Source organism: Schistocerca cancellata, chromosome 3, assembly GCF_023864275.1.
Source record: "Schistocerca cancellata isolate TAMUIC-IGC-003103 chromosome 3, iqSchCanc2.1, whole genome shotgun sequence".
Classification (NCBI taxonomy): Eukaryota; Metazoa; Arthropoda; class Insecta; order Orthoptera; family Acrididae; genus Schistocerca; species Schistocerca cancellata.
In genome coordinates this window covers 228,464,716-228,483,020 of record NC_064628.1, presented here as the reverse complement: position 1 = coordinate 228,483,020, position 18,305 = coordinate 228,464,716, and the positions used below count along the sequence as shown (strand labels likewise).

Sequence of the window (18,305 nt, the reverse complement as noted above, 5' to 3'; positions counted from 1 at the left end):
GAATAATTACTGCAAGCACAGAGGCATTGAAACAATCATTCTTCCCACACTCCATACGTAAATGAAATGGGGAAAAAACTATAGTAACTGGTACAATGGGTCATATCCTCTTCCATGCACCTCACGGTGGTTTGCAGAGTATATAAGTAAATGTAGATTAATATACCAGCGTATAGCCAAAGTGGCCGCTCTCATTAAACAAAAATACAGGACTGAAAAAACTATGTAAATGGGTTAGATTGTTGCTTACCAAACAAAAGAGGTGCTGAGCAGAATTGCAGTCTTGTAGAACAGGTAGTTTGCACGTGGTCATACCGACAAGAATGCTGAGTAGTAGTTGCAGTGTAGATGGTAAAAGGTGTGGTTGCTTTCGAAAGTGTTCCTATGTTTGATGGGGGTAAGTAATGCCAGTGGCAGGGCTCGCATAGTAGATGGTGTAGATATATAGGGCTGGCCTTGAAGTTAAATGTTCCACAGGGTTATGATGTAGGACGCAGGTGATTGAGAGCATGATGGCCACAGCGACAAACCAAGACAATATGTACCTATAATGCAATGAAATGTCACTATGGGGGGTGAAGGAAGAATAGTAAGGTGAATATGCCTCACTTCAGGGCATTACAAGAGAAGCATTGGCCGATTGTGGTACAACTGTTCCATGTTCAGGTTGACGCTGAGTAATGCATAGGCAACCCCACTGTGGCTGGTGAGGAATGTTGAGAGACAGACAGAGAGAGAGAGAGAGAGAGAGAGAGAGAGAGAGAGAGAGAGAGAACGTGTGTGTGTGTGTGTGTGTGTGTGTGTGTGTGTGTGTGTGTGTGTGTTCAGGGGTGGGGGTATGTGCAGATAGGAAATAGAACACCTATTTATGGACAGAGAATGGAAGAATGAACCAGATTCTACACATGTATCTACCTTTTCGTTCCCCTAAAATCAACAAATGAAGCATTTAGACTAATGTAAATCTGTCACCTCACTGCCACTGCAGTGTTTTCCCAAAGAATGTCAACTGCCCTAAGTTAAGGCTCAATAAAATAATGAGTCGGCTGTCTTCGAGGCCAAAATGAACTATTGTCCACCGTGGTAGGCGAAGATCAGAAACAGTGTTGGTTCCCTCCCAAGTGTGACAGCTAGCGTGAACTACTTGAATAATGAAAATGAACTGATGCTTTGCTGTCGCACATTGGCAACTGTGTGCACTGCCCACATAAATCTGAGAGCTTTGATTGAAGGGACTCAGTTCCAATATGTTAAGTGCTCTCTAATACATAATTTTAATCCATATAAATTATAAAAATGTATCTATGTTCCACATCTCCTCCTAAACCACTGGACCAATTTCAACCAAATGTGGTACAATATCATTTACAGTTTGGAAATAATCACTGAGGTGACAAGAACCACCCACCTAAGAAAGGGGGGGGGGGGGGGGGGGGATGAAAAAGTAGTGTAGACCACAACAGGAGAATATTCATACTTTAGTCATCCAATATTTGAGAACCAGAAAACTTGGTGACTTGCAACAAACTATTTTACACATAAATTTATTGCCTCTTTACTACTAATTATATTCATAACACGTATTTCAGAGTGAATTCACACAACACTGAATGTACTAGGAAAATTACATCAGGGTGTCTACGTGGACAAGAAAAAAAAATTCCCGGATTTTTCCCGGATTTCCCGGGTAAAAACACAATTTCTCCCAGATGAAATTACGTATAAAGCGGGTGAAAATACATCCGTGTTAAGCAACAGTATACTTTCCCTCGGGCTGTAAAACCTATCAGTCCTTTGAATAGTGAAGGTCTTATACCGGCTGAGGAAGTCCCAGCACTTAAGGAAACAGGAAAAACAATGCGTTTGGAAAGATGTTTGATGCGAGACAATATAGACAGATTTTATTTTCGTATTGCGAAAGTATATACACAAATTCCACAAGTTACAGCACGGTAGCTTCCAAAGCCTTAAAATAGAGATTGCGTTGAGCGATGCACTTTTGTCAGCCAGTCACAGCTCAAGTCACGTGATCTCGCTAGCGAATGATGGCAGTTATTCAGAGCACAAGGCCTACGAGAAAGACAGGCCACGGCGCGTACGTTACGAACGTGGGCCGACCTCGCTCAACTCAGCAAAGTGCGTTTCTACACCGGTTAACGTAACTAAATGTTTATGTACGAACGAGAATTGCATCGACTATTGGAATCCACTATTATTAGCCCTACAATGATAGGAAGTCCGTAGGCCTACTAACAGGCTCTAATTTAGCAATTAAAATCATACCAAAATGATTATCAGTTGCATAAGGCACCACATCTTCTATGAAAGGAGAACTGTTACGAAGAAGAGACTAAATGCTGTAAACGAGCGGTTATACCATTTCTATCGAGAATTTATTTTAAATTTTGTTGTACGAACAGTAATCAGTAAGACTTCATAATAACGGGTTCCAGTACAAGATGAAATTCTTGTTAGTATGCACGCACCCGGTTGCGAGTTAACAGATTTAAATACGCATTTTGCCCGCTGAGTTACGGGAACGAGCGAACTCAGGCCGTTCTTCGTGACGTACGCGCCACGGCCTGTCTTTCTCGTGGGCCTCGATCAGTGCACAATACATGTTATGTACTCAACCACTAGCAGCATCATTGTTAAGTAGCACGACCATACAAAGACGAAAGGTTAATGGGTTAAAGTAATGTAAGTACACTATATCTTCACGAAAAGCTGAACTTTCACATATAATATTGGGCATTAACAATGTTTTGCTGCTTTTTCTCGAAGAGCGTGGTTAGGCAGGAACCTAAGAATGCTTCGGAAACTAAACTGCTGTATTTGATGTATTTCATACATATACTTCCGTATTACGCAAACATGCAGTCCAAATGCCGATGCGAATCAAAGATCTTTCCAAAACGCATTGTTTTTTGCTGGATTTCGTTTCCTAAATTGCTCGGAAGTATAAAACCCCTAAACTTTCCATAAGCCGTTTTCCAATAACACTATCTAGTTTTCATTTCGTGATCATAACTGCAGTGATTTAGGAGAACCATTACAAAGTGAAGTTTATACTTAGCTGTAGTCGGTGTCATGTTTTCTCGACGAGTGATGCATCAACTTTTACATTGTTTTTATTCGAACCTCTGAATATACTATACAACATTTAAACACCCACTGACGTAAGGCTGCGAGCACTCACAACAAGGTCTAGGGATCTTTGAGAGCATTCTGCGTTCTGCCTGACTGGGACTGGAGTGGCAATAAAGGATGGGACAGAATAGGAGTCACCATGGCGTGAGCTGGTCAATGCAAAGCGATCCAGTGACTGGATGAAGTGGGAAGAGACATCGCTGCGAGCTGAGGAGGCGAGGTGAGATGACCAAGCCAGCAATCTATCACACGAAAGACGAGCCATCGCTTTCAGCAGCTAACATCGTTACATGCCTGTTCAAAATCCCAATACCATAATAATAGAGCCGCTGTTACCGTGATTAAATACAAATAAAACAATTGCCGTTTATACATTCAATGCCAAAAACTATAACTTGGTATATGTAAAGAGAAAAAAACGTCGAGACAGTATTACAGGAAAATACTAGCTGGCAAATAAGTGGTAAAGAAAACATTACGTAAGTTTGTCAATAATTAAAGAAGAAAAGTCTGGAGCAAGAGTCTTGAAATACGAGTTTATTGAGACGAGTAGCATATTCTTCAGATGATCATAGACTACCGTGTAGCTAGCACGTTTCGGGTTTTTTTTTGTGCTCTATCTTTGCAACAAACATTGGCAAATACAGAAGCAGTTACTAGAGCGCACTCCGCAACATCAAAGTTCTCCAGCCATCGGATCACGCAAATCTTCAAGGGCAAACGTTCCGATTCAATGGTCCAAATATACAGAGCTAGTCTGGAACGGAAATCCTTAAATAGGTTTTACAGGGCATGTACAAACTGAATTATCATCCAGAGTGTTTCCTTTACTGCGGACTTGATTAGCAGAAAAATATGGAGAGGGGGCTTGCAAGTACGTCAAAGAACAGCAAGAAAACATAACGTGAAGACAACAATAACAGCTGAACAGGGTTTATTACGTTTCTAGGTACGGAGGGATAAATAAAAAGCGACATTATCAATGTACTGGATGTCAAGTTAAATCATATTTTAAAATGAAGCGGGTAAATCATTCCTCTACAAGTAAATCAACATGTACGCTGCTACAGAATCTAGACTTTAAATTAAAATCGGTATATGTACAACAGAAGGTCTACAAAGTCCTAAAGCACTTCGGAAATTTTACACACAGTAGAGCGCCTCAGCTGTGAAGTAACTGGGAGGCCAAGTCGTTCATAACCGGCAGACTTCATAACTTAGTAATCGTGGATGGGAGACGAGAGCAAGCAACCAATAGCAGCCGATAAAGAGAGAGAGAGAGAGAGAGAGAGAGAGAGAGAGAGAGAGAGGAGAAGCCTCATGGTAAGGAATAAGCTAGAACGAAAAGGTGGCGAAGCCTTCAGAACTTTGGTCGATGAGCGCGGTGGCCTTAATATCTTTCGTCTTTATAACTGAGGTGCTGTACTGTACATGTAAAATTAGCTAGAAACTTGCAACAGGTTACTGGAGTAAGACTGGTTGATACGTCTTGTCATTCATAGTTTCTTAAAGGGTCAACAAACGCAGAGCTACTAATAATATCGTAATTAACGCCGATTGTTGCTTGGCAGAGACAGTGTTCTCAAACGTGCCTCGTTCCATTTTCAAATCACACAGTCTGTCAGTAGTCAGTGTGCTCGGCTCACCTGTTGAATTCAGTTCTGCGCACGTGCGGGGCAAAATTTTATAAACTGACAAGGTAGGTAACACTCATTGTGTCTTATTTCATTATGCATAATAACGAGGCGCAGCCTTATTTACATCCATCGTTCTTCTTTATCCAATAAAGGTTGCCCACCAACAACCACTGCGACTGCGCCATGTCGATTGGTTTTCAAGATAGCTGGCTTTCAGATCCAGCATTCAAGGACTGGTTGGTGAAAGTACCTACAGACCTTTATAGTGCTAAATGTGGATTATGTCCAGGGACCCTCATTAACATCCGTACTATGGGAAGATCAGCTCTTACAAGTCACATGACAAAATCCAAGAAGCACGTCGCGAAAGCAGCTGCCATGAGAAGCACAGCAAGTTTGTATGTCTACACCCGACCGGCGGCGACCACTTCAACCCAGCAGACAGATTCTACTTCCACTACCACATCTGCGGATTCAGCTGGGTCAACAACAGTGGCGTTGGCCACTGGAATTGTTGCGCCTCCGCAGAAGGATGTCACTGCAATTTCAAAAACCGTGGATAAACTGAAAGGAATTGATCGGATGGCAATAAAGGATGAAGTAACAAAGGCGGAAATACTGTGGTGTTTGGAGTGCATCGTTTCACACAAGTCACTGCGTAGTTCTGCGAACGACGTGTTGCTTATCCCCGCAATGTTCCCCGACAGTGAAGTGGCCCAGAGCATGCGTTTACAAAAGGACAAAATCGGTTAGATCGTGCAATATGGACTAGCTCCCTTCTTTGAATCTGAAATTAAATCTGACCTCGTAAACGCATCAAGGATTGTTGTTTGTTTTGATGAATCCTTGAACAAGGTGTGCAAAAGAATCCAGATGGACATTTTAGTGCGTTATTGGGACATTAAAAAAAATCTATTGTGCACCCGTTACTACGCATCGGCTTTTCTAGGCAGTTCGACGGCAGCTAAGCTACTCGAGTCCTTCAAGAAAAAAATTCCCGGCGAAACAATGAAAAAACTTTTACAAGTATCGATGGACGGCCCTAACGTCAACTTTGCGTTCTTAAGGGAACTTAAAATTTTTTTGAAAGAAATTGAAGGAGTAGACACCGTTTTACTGGATATTGGAACGTGTGGGCTTCACGTTGTTCACGGTGCCTTCAAGTCCGCAATTCAAGAAACACAGTGGATGATAATTCCGATTTTTACGTGCCTTGTACAATCTTTTTAAGGATGTCCCTGCCAGAAGAGCTCTGTATATTTCGACAACGGAATCGGAACTGTTTCCCTTAAAGTTTTACGCGATTCGATGGCTGGAGAATATGGAAGTTGCTGAGCGAGCTCTAGTAATGCTTCCGTTTCTGCGAATATTTGTTTTATAAACTGACAAGGTAGGTAACACTCATTGTGTCTTATTTCATTATGCATAATAACGAGGCGCAGCCTTATTTACATCCATCGTTCTTCTTTATCCAATAAAGGTTGCCCACCAACAACCACTGCGACTGCGCCATGTCGATTGGTTTTCAAGATAGTTGGCTTTCAGATCCAGCATTCAAGGACTGGTTGGTGAAAGTACCTACAGACCTTTATAGTGCTAAATGTGGATTATTTCCAGGGACCCTCATTAACATCCGTACTATGGGAAGATCAGCTCTTACAAGTCACATGACAAAATCCAAGAAGCACGTCGCGAAAGCAGCTGCCATGAGAAGCACAGCAAGTTTGTATGTCTACACCCGACCGGCGGCGACCACTTCAACCCAGCAGACAGATTCTACTTCCACTACCACATCTGCGGATTCAGCTGGGTCAACAACAGTGGCGTTGGCCACTGGAATTGTTGCGCCTCCGCAGAAGGATGTCACTGCAATTTCAAAAACCGTGGATAAACTGAAAGGAATTGATCGGATGGCAATAAAGGATGAAGTAACAAAGGCGGAAATACTGTGGTGTTTGGAGTGCATCGTTTCACACAAGTCACTGCGTAGTTCTGCGAACGACGTGTTGCTTATCCCCGCAATGTTCCCCGACAGTGAAGTGGCCCAGAGCATGCGTTTACAAAAGGACAAAATCGGTTAGATCGTGCAATATGGACTAGCTCCCTTCTTTGAATCTGAAATTAAATCTGACCTCGTAAACGCATCAAGGATTGTTGTTTGTTTTGATGAATCCTTGAACAAGGTGTGCAAAAGAATCCAGATGGACATTTTAGTGCGTTATTGGGACATTAAAAAAAATCTATTGTGCACCCGTTACTACGCATCGGCTTTTCTAGGCAGTTCGACGGCAGCTAAGCTACTCGAGTCCTTCAAGAAAAAAATTCCCGGCGAAACAATGAAAAAACTTTTACAAGTATCGATGGACGGCCCTAACGTCAACTTTGCGTTCTTAAGGGAACTTAAAATTTTTTTGAAAGAAATTGAAGGAGTAGACACCGTTTTACTGGATATTGGAACGTGTGGGCTTCACGTTGTTCACGGTGCCTTCAAGTCCGCAATTCAAGAAACACAGTGGATGATAATTCCGATTTTTACGTGCCTTGTACAATCTTTTTAAGGATGTCCCTGCCAGAAGAGCTCTGTATATTTCGACAACGGAATCGGAACTGTTTCCCTTAAAGTTTTACGCGATTCGATGGCTGGAGAATATGGAAGTTGCTGAGCGAGCTCTAGTAATGCTTCCGTTTCTGCGAATATTTGTTGGAAAACTGGAAGAAAAAAACAAACCAAAATGTGCTAGCTACAGAGTAGTGGAGGATCACCTCAAGGACAAGCTACTTGTTCCGAAAATTGCCTTTTTCAAGACTCTTGTTGGAGACTTGACACCTTTCCTAAAGGATTTCCCATCCGATTGGCCGCTAGCACCGTTTCTCCACTCTGCTTTGACAGAGATAATGGAGACAACGATGACACGATTTGTCCAGCCGACGAAGATCTCGCCGCCAGTTAATTTGGACAAAGAATCCAATCTTTTGGGTGTGAACCACGTCAAGATTGGGTTCACCGTCAAGAATGAATTCAGAAAGCGCAGGTCTCTCACAGCCCTTGAAATCGCTAAGTCCCGGAGCGAATGCAGAAGAGGAATGATCAAGCTTGTGTCAAAGTTGATGGAGAAATCTCCCTTACACTTTAGGTTGACAAAAGCTGTAAGCTGCTTTGATACCACAATAGCGTGCAGGGAGGCTGGTCCCAAACAATTTCATTCCTTTCTACAGATTTTGGTGGAGAGCAATTGGATTAACGGTGTTTGTGCCGATAAAGCAGAAGCGCAATACGCTTCTGTTGTAAAGAAGAACTGCAAAACAAAATTACAAACATTCAACAGAAAGGAGCAACGGCTGGATGAGTTCTGGATGAATTGTCTCAAGAACCAGAATGCAACGTGCCATGAGCTGCAGAAGGCAATGGAAATCGCGCTCACTTTGTCGCACGGTCAAGCTGCTGCGGAGCGAGGATTCTCGGTGAACAAAGAGTGCCTCTTCGAGAATATGAGGGAACAATTTGTAGTGAGCAGAAGACTGGTGTACGACGCCGTCAAGACACACGGCGGAGTCCAAGGAGTGCCTATAACAAAGTCCCTTATACACTCGGTAAGAAACTCACGAGATCGATATGCTGAAGACCTCAAAAATCGAAACGACGAATCATCCAGGAAAAAGGATCATCTGACTAAAAGGAAGATTGTTGACGCAGAAATAAGACAGCTTAAAGAGAAGAAGGCAAAACTTGAGGGGACCATTCAAAACGCTCAGATAGAGCGAGAATCTATTACAGAACGAATCAATGCTCTCGCACACAGCTCCAAGTGAGTTATTCTCCAAGGTCAATTCCTAAATTACAGTATTTGTTGTTAACATGGTACTTCCTTCTAAATTATTTGTTTTGTTTGTTGTATTGTCTAATAATAATTAAAATGTTTCTTTAATAAAATGTTTTTAAAACAAATGAATATGATAGCGTTATTTTAAACTACCAACTCCCACAGATGTTTAATTATACATTTCAAACAATAACTTTCATAATTAAAAATATTTGAAAAATAAACCTAATTTAAGAAATTAAGTATTAAAATAAAGACCGGAGCTAAAATTTAGCAACACGAAAATCCGAAAAGAAAGGACTGTAAAAATACACAAAATATTTTACGGAAAAAATCTCTTATTATTCTAAAATGAACGACAGTAATTAAAGGTCTTTAACAACGATTAAACCGTAAGCTTTTGTATTTAAATAAAAAATATCAGAAAAAATGAGGAATGGAAGAGGTAAAAGACATACTTGTTACTGAAAGCAAATTTTAGAGCGGGGAATATAGTAGCTGCGCTTGACACAGGTTTTCGCTCTAAAACTGGACTAATTTCGTACGAGAGCAAGGTACGGATGTCCCGCTACCTGTCGCGTGACTGGTGCTGCCTTCTGTTGTCCATTTATAGGATTAGTTAGAAAGAAGAAGTAGCGAACGTTAGAGCTGTTCGGAGACGAAGATCCAATTTACCGGCAAAAAAGTAGAAAAGAAGCGAACTGGTATTGCTCTGCATGCCAGAACACTTTGTCTTTTCTATACTACAGAAAAGTCGAAGTGCTCTGGCATGAAGAGACTTGTGACATTGCTCAGTAACATATTATTCACTTTTTTTGAAGGTCAATTATAATTTTTGCCATCGATTGCATAATTTTTATCTATGAAAGAATAACATTAAATATGAAAACTAACTTGAAGCTCGGTCTTTTTTTAACGTGTGTTACACGTTAAGTCATATCAAATACAAATGTGCGGTAAAATTGTAAATAGTGGCATAAATGACGTCTCGTCTGGGCCCGAAATTTTTCAAATGGCTGATCCTCAAGTGTTACCTGTACATTTTGAATGAGAGTTATAACGCCCTGTGATTTAAGAAATTCACTGCACATTCTCACACGTAACATACATCATCTTGCTTGGAAATTTACTTTGAAAGTAACGCTTCTCAAGTCACTATTCGTAACATTTTCCAGTGATCTGTTAGAAATGTAAACTATTGCGACGCTAGCACATCGAATGCACGTTAGTTGTTACGCGCGTACTGCATAATCTTCGACCTAAAGCCTTTGACACTTTTCGGTGTCGGCAAACTGGTCTGTGCATTGTGTAAATTACTCCTTTTCTAAGCAACTAAACTTTTATTTTTGTGTTATTCTCTGATTGTTTGATTGCTGCAGTATTATTCAGCAGTAGTGGGCTAAAGTTCTTTGTCAGCGTATCAGATCTTACACGTCAAACCTACAAAAATTTAACTGAAATCTAAAAGAATGAAAAATCCCGGAATTCTAAAAAATTCCCGGGTTTTTCCCGGATGAAAAAATTCCTGGGTTTTTCCCGGATCTCCCGGGCCGTATACACCCTGTACATTGTTGTGCGACACTTAGTTTACGAGGTGTTCAACAATGGAAAATCCAGGATGGAATCTAATAATATTATGAAAAGGATGGCTGTTACTTATCACCATATAGTGGAGATTCCTACTAATTCTATTCAAATCAATTTTCACAGATAGTAACCACAAATGGCACTGAATGTACCAGAAAAATTATATCACTGTATGACACACAGTTCAGGAGATATGCTGTCAAATACTGAAAAGTGAGAAAAAGCTGCCACATCATGCACGACATTTTAATTTATTACTTCTGTACTAGTAAATCGATTCACAACACATTTCGCAGACAGTAGGTACATACCACTAGATGTACTTGTGCACATATGTTATTTTACAGTATGTAGTTCGGAAGATACGATGTCATAAACAGTGAACTGCATGAAAATGAAACTGCAGGGTGAAATTTAGTAGAAATACAGGTGAGATATGTGTACAGATGTGTGTGGAATATTTTAAATACATGTGAAGTATATCTGACATGTGCATATGTACCAAAGCCGCAGGTGAAAAGCTCAGCCTAAACCCCCGGAATGATTTCAATTAAGGTTGTTACACACATTAGTTACAATCTGGAGAGAAATACTGTAGTGGTACGAACCACCAACCTCCTATTGGTGTAAGTGTGAATGGAGAAAGAATGGAGGATGAGGACAGACAGCAATGGGGAAGGAGGAGATAGACGTAGATAGGAGGAGGAGATGGACAGAGAAAGGAAAGAGGAGGAGTTGGGTAGAGACAGAGGGAGGAAAACACAGGCAGAGAGATGGTGGATGAGGAGATGAAAAGGCAACGGGGGAGGACAAAATGGACAGAGAAAGCGAAGAGAGAGGAGCATGGAGGGGATGGACACACAAAGAAAAGGAGAGGAGATGAACTAATAGAAGATTGAAATAAATACATACCTGGGCAACAAGTGGTGCTCACCTAATTAGGATATACAGGGATGGTTACAACTTTACACATACACACTCTTACCCAACCATGTCAAATGTTGCCGTATGTGTTGGAACAAGAACTGCACGAAATCAGTTATTGTGTAATCGCCTAACACAATTCATATTCAGTCAATAAATTAGGATTACTTGTTAAAGAGAAAGGTTATAACTTAGAATCTTTCTCGGTAAAACTAAGGAAGTGAGTTAATACATATATTTATCCAAGAAAAAAAAAGAAAATAACTTTATGAAAAACCAATGCAGGATGACAATGCCCAGTACAGTACAGTTCTGCTCAAATTCCAAATGAAGTTGACACATGTGGCATTTATTTAGTTATATTTATTTCTTAAATTGCTACATTATTTTAAGATGGTTAATGAAACACGGTCACTCGCTTAGCAAACAGGAATTTATTTTCAATTAGCATTTCTTTCCTTCAAGAAAGAGGAAAAAAATTTAAATGTGCAACGAGTTGGTAGTTTCTGTTTCCATGGTACAAGTAATGCAATGAGTGTGCAAAAGAAACACAATTGTAGTTTGTGATATATTTTAAAATAGATAGGTATTAGAATAAAGCACACAATAAGACAACGACATGTACAAAATGAACAAGACAATGAAGTATCATAAAATGTTACAAAGAAAAAAATATCAAAATATCTGCTATAGTTAAAAACAGCTGCTGTATTTACCTGTTCATCCAATTTTTTCTCAGTATTTTTCACAATTTCTGGGCTATCACCTCCCTTCTCCTTAATGGGAGAGCTCTCCTTCAACTCTAATTGCGTTTCTGGGGCCTTCTCAGTGTCATCTGCACAAGGTATGTCATTCTTTGAAGTGAATGATTTGATGTCCTTATTCTGTACCTGTTTAATATCTTTGATGCTGCCATTCTTGTCAACAGGATGTAAGGTTTTTCTTGCAGCCTTTTTTTCCTGGTTTTCTGTCAACATTTGTTGATTATTTTATAGAACACTGTTTGTTACTGTAAGTGATACGTATGCATACATCTAAGCAATATTCTGAAAACCATTTTACAGTGTGTGTTACACAATACTTTGCATACCTCTAAAATCCCCCCCCCCCCCTCTTCTTGTGACAACCATGAAGAGTATATATGATACGAACCTGAAAGTGAGCACCTGCCTAAACTAAATGGCGAACTTCGAGATACTCTAAAAGTGTGCACAAGGTCGCTAAATAAAATTAAAGGTTACCCTACCAATTTCCAATTGTTTGCAAAGTAATGAGAAGAATGTGATGAAACGAAAGATGGTTGCCGAGAGGTGATATTTTGCACAGGCTTGTTGACTTGTACGACTCTACTGAAGAATTCCTTAGGAATCTGGATCTATCACTATATCATGAGTTAAAACAGTGGAAGAACAATATATTCTCTCTGGCAGACCTTTATTTGAAATTTAATGAAGTAAATAAGCAGTTGCAAGGAAAAAAAAAAAAAACTTTACAGTTGTTCAAGCTCTAACATTCACAGTGGCCATTCCAGTAAAAATGGAGCTATTTATATATTCACTGGCATGATCCAATTGTTACTATTTCACACTTGTGAGCACTACAAGAAAATGAAAATATTTTAGACCATGATTTGGAGACATACATTAAACATCTTGATAAATTAAGAAAATATTTTAAAGCTTGTTTAGAAGACTTGGGGAATATGCTTGTTCCAGAATGGTTTGCTATTCCACTTGATGCAAAAATAGATAATGAAGGTAGTGAACCTGGCTTAGAAATGAACTAACTGAAATATTTGCAGATCTCGAAGCTTAAGCATTGCTTAAAAATAAAAACCTCATGGAACTTTGGTGCAATAACAATACTGCTACAAAAAATATTGCAAGCTCAGAGCAGAAGTCGAACCTGTCTCACTTGCATTCCCAACTTCATTTGTGGTTGTAGTTGGTTTTAGATACACAAATGGAATTTTGACGAAACAGGGGAACAAACGGAACTTGGAAATTTGATGATCTGCAATTAAAACTTACCAATTTTCAACTGAGTATCAATAATCTTGCTGATTCTCTTCAGATACATCCACCCACTAATATAAATTACTTCAATACAAAGGTATGTTAACATTTTGAAGTATACAGTAGTCAAAAAAAGAAGACAGTCAAAAAAAGTAGTAAAAAAAAACTTAATTTCCAAATATAATTCTGGGTTTTACATATTACAGCGTGTATGGTTTAAGAACTATAGGCAAATTTCCATCTATACATTATTTTACTATTTTTTTTTTTTTTAAGATTATAAATAGCAACGCTGGAGAATATCTTCTCTCTCTGTTAAACTTATTGGGTGGATTTTGTAAGGTATGGAAATTATAAGTTCTTTTGTTGGATTGTTATGCTGGTCTCCTAACTGCTTAACATCAGAAATGCAAATAAATTATTTAATGTTTTTGTTGAATAATTAATCTGGAGGTTGTAACGTCAGAAATAAAAAAAAATGTTTTTGTTAAATACTTAATATGGGGGTTGATAAGAAGGCAAATATTCTATGAAGGGGTCGACGGGATAAAAAGTTTGGGGAACTGTGATCTAAACTCAACAACAAAAAACTTTCTTGTGCATCAAACGTCAGATAGCATTACCAGGAAACACATTTTTGCATCTCTCCATGTATCTTGTTAAAAATTTACTGTCATAAATAAAAGCAAAATGAAATCACAGCTCCCCTCTTTCAGAACACACAGCCAGTTGTATCTCTATACACTGAACAGTTTGCTAGTGTGAGCAGGTTGAATGAAATACAAGATTACCTGTAAGATCGCACTGCAGGATGTAGTAATTATGCTCCGCCCCTCTATGTGCTCCTGCTTAAGTGTCAATCCTAAAGTAATTCTGTACAGAGGATAAATGTGTTCAAACGCTCCGAAACATCCATTATGGTAAAAAATACATAAAAATTTACTTGTCACAATGATGGTTCTGCACATACCTCTTAAAATACACACAGAGTATCGACAAATTCTTAGCTTGAAATGTAGAATACCTTTTGCAGTGGAAATGTATATCAATGTAACGATATGCCATTTTCTTAATCGAAAAAGAAATTAGAAAGTTTTTCTTTGTTTAAAAAAAAAGTAGAGGAACTTTAAATTGTAGTTGTTCCTTCTAAGGAACACACACTCTCTCTCTCTCTCTCTCTCTCTCTCTCTCTCCTCTCTCTCTCTCTCTCTCTCTCTCTCTGCAGTCTCTGGCAACTAAAGCCACACTCTGACTTCAGTTGCCAGAGACTGCAGAGAGAGAGAGAGAGAGAGAGAGAGAGAGAGAGGGGGGGGGGGGGGGAAATGTGTGTGTGTGTGTGTGTGTGTGTGTGTGTGTGTGTGTGTGTGTGTGTGTCCTATTTTTGATGGACACCTTACTGGCCGAAACCTTATTTAAGACAATCTTTTTATTGTGCCAATCTGCGACTCAGCATCTCCACTATATAGTGAGAAGCAACTTTTCTTCTCTGTATATGTTCAATATCCCTGTTAGTCCTACCTCATATTGGTCGCACACACTTGAGCAATATTCTAGAACTCCATTGCACTGGAAGAGCCCCAATTCACCAAACAGAAGGCTCGAATATCAAAATCAGGGTGTACACGCGGACAAGGAAAACAAATTCGCAGATTTTGACCCGGATTTCCCGGTAAAAAATACAATTTCCCTCAGATGAAACACACTTTTTCCGTGTAATTAATTGACAGTATATTTTTCCTCGGAACTGTAAAACTTATCAATCCTTTGAATGGTTACATTTTTATACACAGGCGTAGAATTTCCCAGCACTTTAGGAAACTAAACTCAGGGAAGAAAACTCTTTTTGGAAAGATTTTTGATGTTCAGCAACATGTACGCTGCATATTTTCGTATTACGAAAGTATAAATATGTATTCCACCAAACACAGCATAAGTCCTTTTGTAAGACAGTCATAGCTCATGTCACGTGATGTAGTCAGCTAATAGCAATAGCACTGTTAAGTAGCATGGATACACAAACAGGAAAAGTAATGTTTTAAATTAATATACATAGTGTTGCTACAAGAAAAGCAAAACTTTCACATATAATATTGGTCTCTAAGGTTAATAAGCTGCAAGAGAAGCTAAGCTTTCACATGTAATGTTGATATTTTTTGTGAGAGTTACACTTTAAGATATATCACACAAATGTGCCAGTAAAATTTTTAGCCGAGTCCAGTGACTTGTCCTCAAACTTTTCCACAAATAAATTAGCTACCGCAGAGGAGAGAGAGCTTCCCCTAGAACTACATCAATTTGCTCATAATAACGACATGAATGTCTGATCTTCTGGGCTCGAAATACTTCTAAATGGCTCGTCATCGAACGCTCTGTGATTTAAGAAATTCATCATACATTCTCACACATAGTTCAACTTACGTAAAAGGAAATTTACTTTGAAAGTAACGCATTGCAAAACACCATTCGCAATATTTTCCCATGACCTGTTAGAAACAGGTTCATTTCAATAGTCATCGGAGAGCGCCAGATAACAGGCGCCACCGTGCTTTGCTGCTATGATGCAGGAAGCCCGTATGTTTGTTACATGTAAAACATTAAAAGATCTTACATTATGTTATAAAAGAAAAGAGAGATCAGAGGATACTCCTATAGCATTGGAATTTCGCTTTTCAGTGTGGGTTTCGGGATGTAAATTTGTTGGAGTACCAGTACTGTATTAACTCATTTTTGATTCTTCATTATGGCATAATGCCATATGTGCTAGAAGGTGAAAACATGCACTTGAAATGCAGCGAGCAGTTGAAATTAGCCAATATTGTGGAACGAAACACTTTGTTTCAAACACATTGATTGCCTTGGTGTAAAAGATCAATAAAAACCAAATTTCTTTGGCAAACCAACAAAAATAACTTCATTGTTCTACAAGGCGATTAATGCATGGCTGTCAGAAAAGTGGAAATAAAATAAAATCTGAAACTATGTCCATTAGCATTCCATAACTATGTGGATGTATTTTAATTCACTTGATAGCTCCCGGCCACAGAAATCCATTTTGTTTTCATTTGACGTGAGAGCAGTAAACAAAGAAGAAACAGCAAAATCACTAAATGTAAACACGGGTCACGTGGAGACTATACACTTCCCCAGTATTACTCGCTGACAGACTGCTCTGGGCATCAGCCTTGAATCTACAATATTTCTGAACCGGGAAAATACTAAGATAGTGGCTACCCCCGCCCCCTCCCCTCCCAGCCCCCCCTCCCTCGAGCATTTGAGACAACGTCAAATATTTTGTTAAAAAATCGAATTTTCACAAATATGTTCATTTTGTAGCGCACATCTTTCTGAAGAGTCTGATACATAAAATATATATGTTCGAGGAAATGTAAGACATGTTATTTGGTCTGAAGTGTGCCCGAATGCAGTGCCACCCCTCTTCAGACAGCATTCTTCTATCACGTCACCGTATTTCGCTCCGTGGAATTGAAAAGTGTATATTTTTTACTGGATGCCATCAAACTATATTCAGGACATTGGAAATTAAAATGTTCTGTGTTTTAAAAACCAACAACAACAACAACAACAACAACAACTCGCAATTCGTACTGGATAGGCTTATTTGTAATCAGGAGAACAAGAGCTCTTCAGAAAATTTGCACTCTTTATCACCTGTTAGCTAATAACTTTCTGTTTTGGGTGACATAAAATTAAATGTAGGATACATGAAACCAGTAGAAGAGACAAGCAAGAGAGTACACACTGCTTCAATCCTCAAGTCCTTACATTGTTTTCTCTCTAATCGTGCTACAGCTTTACATGGCATGCTTTCCTTTCTGTGACAGAATCTATTACCTCATCAAAGCCCGTCAAATGTTTTGCTACCTGGAAAATCGAAATATCGTTGTCTAATACTGTGTAAGCTGTTAATACAAATAGACCCAAGATTGGTGTAGTTTCTCGATCTGATTATGTCTATTTTGTCACTGTCTGCTAGATAAAACAAAACAGGTCTTTCTAACACTGCAGAAATTGTAACACACACCAAATAAACGAGACTGTTTTGGCACAAATGGTCATTTTCATAACACGACAGAATATAATTCACCAAGACCAACATAAAGTGCCTATTAGGCCTACTACAAGTAAAAAGGTTTATTTCATTCATATGCTCCAGTTTCTTGAGCACGAGATCGAAAAGTAGTACACTAGAGATTATCTGACCTAAACTGGCCGTGGCAAGGTCAGATAAGCGGGAAGGTCGGATAACACGGAAAATAATACAAAAAAACACAAAAATTAAACTAAAGTAGGCCAAATGAGTTAAACATTTAATACAATACAAATCAAATTAGACTGAATAGATATTTACTGTGTGAAGGAGTTAACAATTGTCTTTTGTTTGCCTGCTGTTTGCCATTTTTTTGCCGCTAAATCATGTAGTCTCTTAAGTAGTAAAACCTCGGTAGACGATGTTTCCTCAAGTTGTTCTACATATTTTAAAGAAGTTTCTAAGTTCTTGTGTCCTTCGTTGTGAGAAATCTTGGGTGCACTTTCCTCCACTACATCTGCTGCTTCGTAGTCTTCTTTTTCGTTTACCATGTTGACTATTTCTTCATGTCACTTCAAATTCTTCATCTTGGACAATAAATTCATTTATGTCATCTTCTGTGGTGTCAGCACATTCCAGAACTTTTCGTAACAATGAAAGCAGGGTAGTATTTTCTGGTTCGGTCTGCTGCTGTAGATTTTCATCATCTGGAGAATTTTCTTGATTTTCCTGTAGCAAATTTTTCCAGGATTTTGCAACTGTATTTGCTCCAACACTCTCCCAAGATTGGGCCACGTTATAAGCTACGTCTTTCAAATTAATATGACACAACTGCTCTGGCGTGTCTTCTCCCTTGTCCATAGCATTAATTAAAGAGGAAAGTAAGTTTCTGCGGTAGTTTCTCTTCAGTGTCTCTAAAGTCCCTAGTCCCTAGTCCATAGGCTGACATAAGGACATGACATTAGGAGGCAAAAACATGGCCTTTATATCTTGATCTTGGAAGTTCATCTTCATTAGGATGACAAGTGACATTGTATAGAAGTAACAGTGCTTTGCGGGGCAAGTTGTTGGCTTTGAAAAACTTGTCAGTTTGTGGCACGAACTTGTTAAAAAACCATTCTTT

The 18,305-nt window shown here is 39.1% G+C and overlaps 1 protein-coding gene across 4 annotated transcripts in view; it reads right to left on the bottom strand.

Moving 5' to 3' along the window:
• The window catches only part of LOC126174855 (uncharacterized), a 121,675-nt gene that overhangs the window by 62,410 nt on the left and 40,960 nt on the right, over nucleotides 1-18,305 (bottom strand). For all 4 annotated transcript variants that reach the window (XM_049921251.1, XM_049921252.1, XM_049921249.1 and 1 more), the window contains one exon: nucleotides 11,836-12,086. In XM_049921251.1, the coding sequence (XP_049777208.1) occupies nucleotides 11,836-12,086 (251 nt within the window). The remainder of the gene's footprint in view (nucleotides 1-11,835; nucleotides 12,087-18,305) is intronic.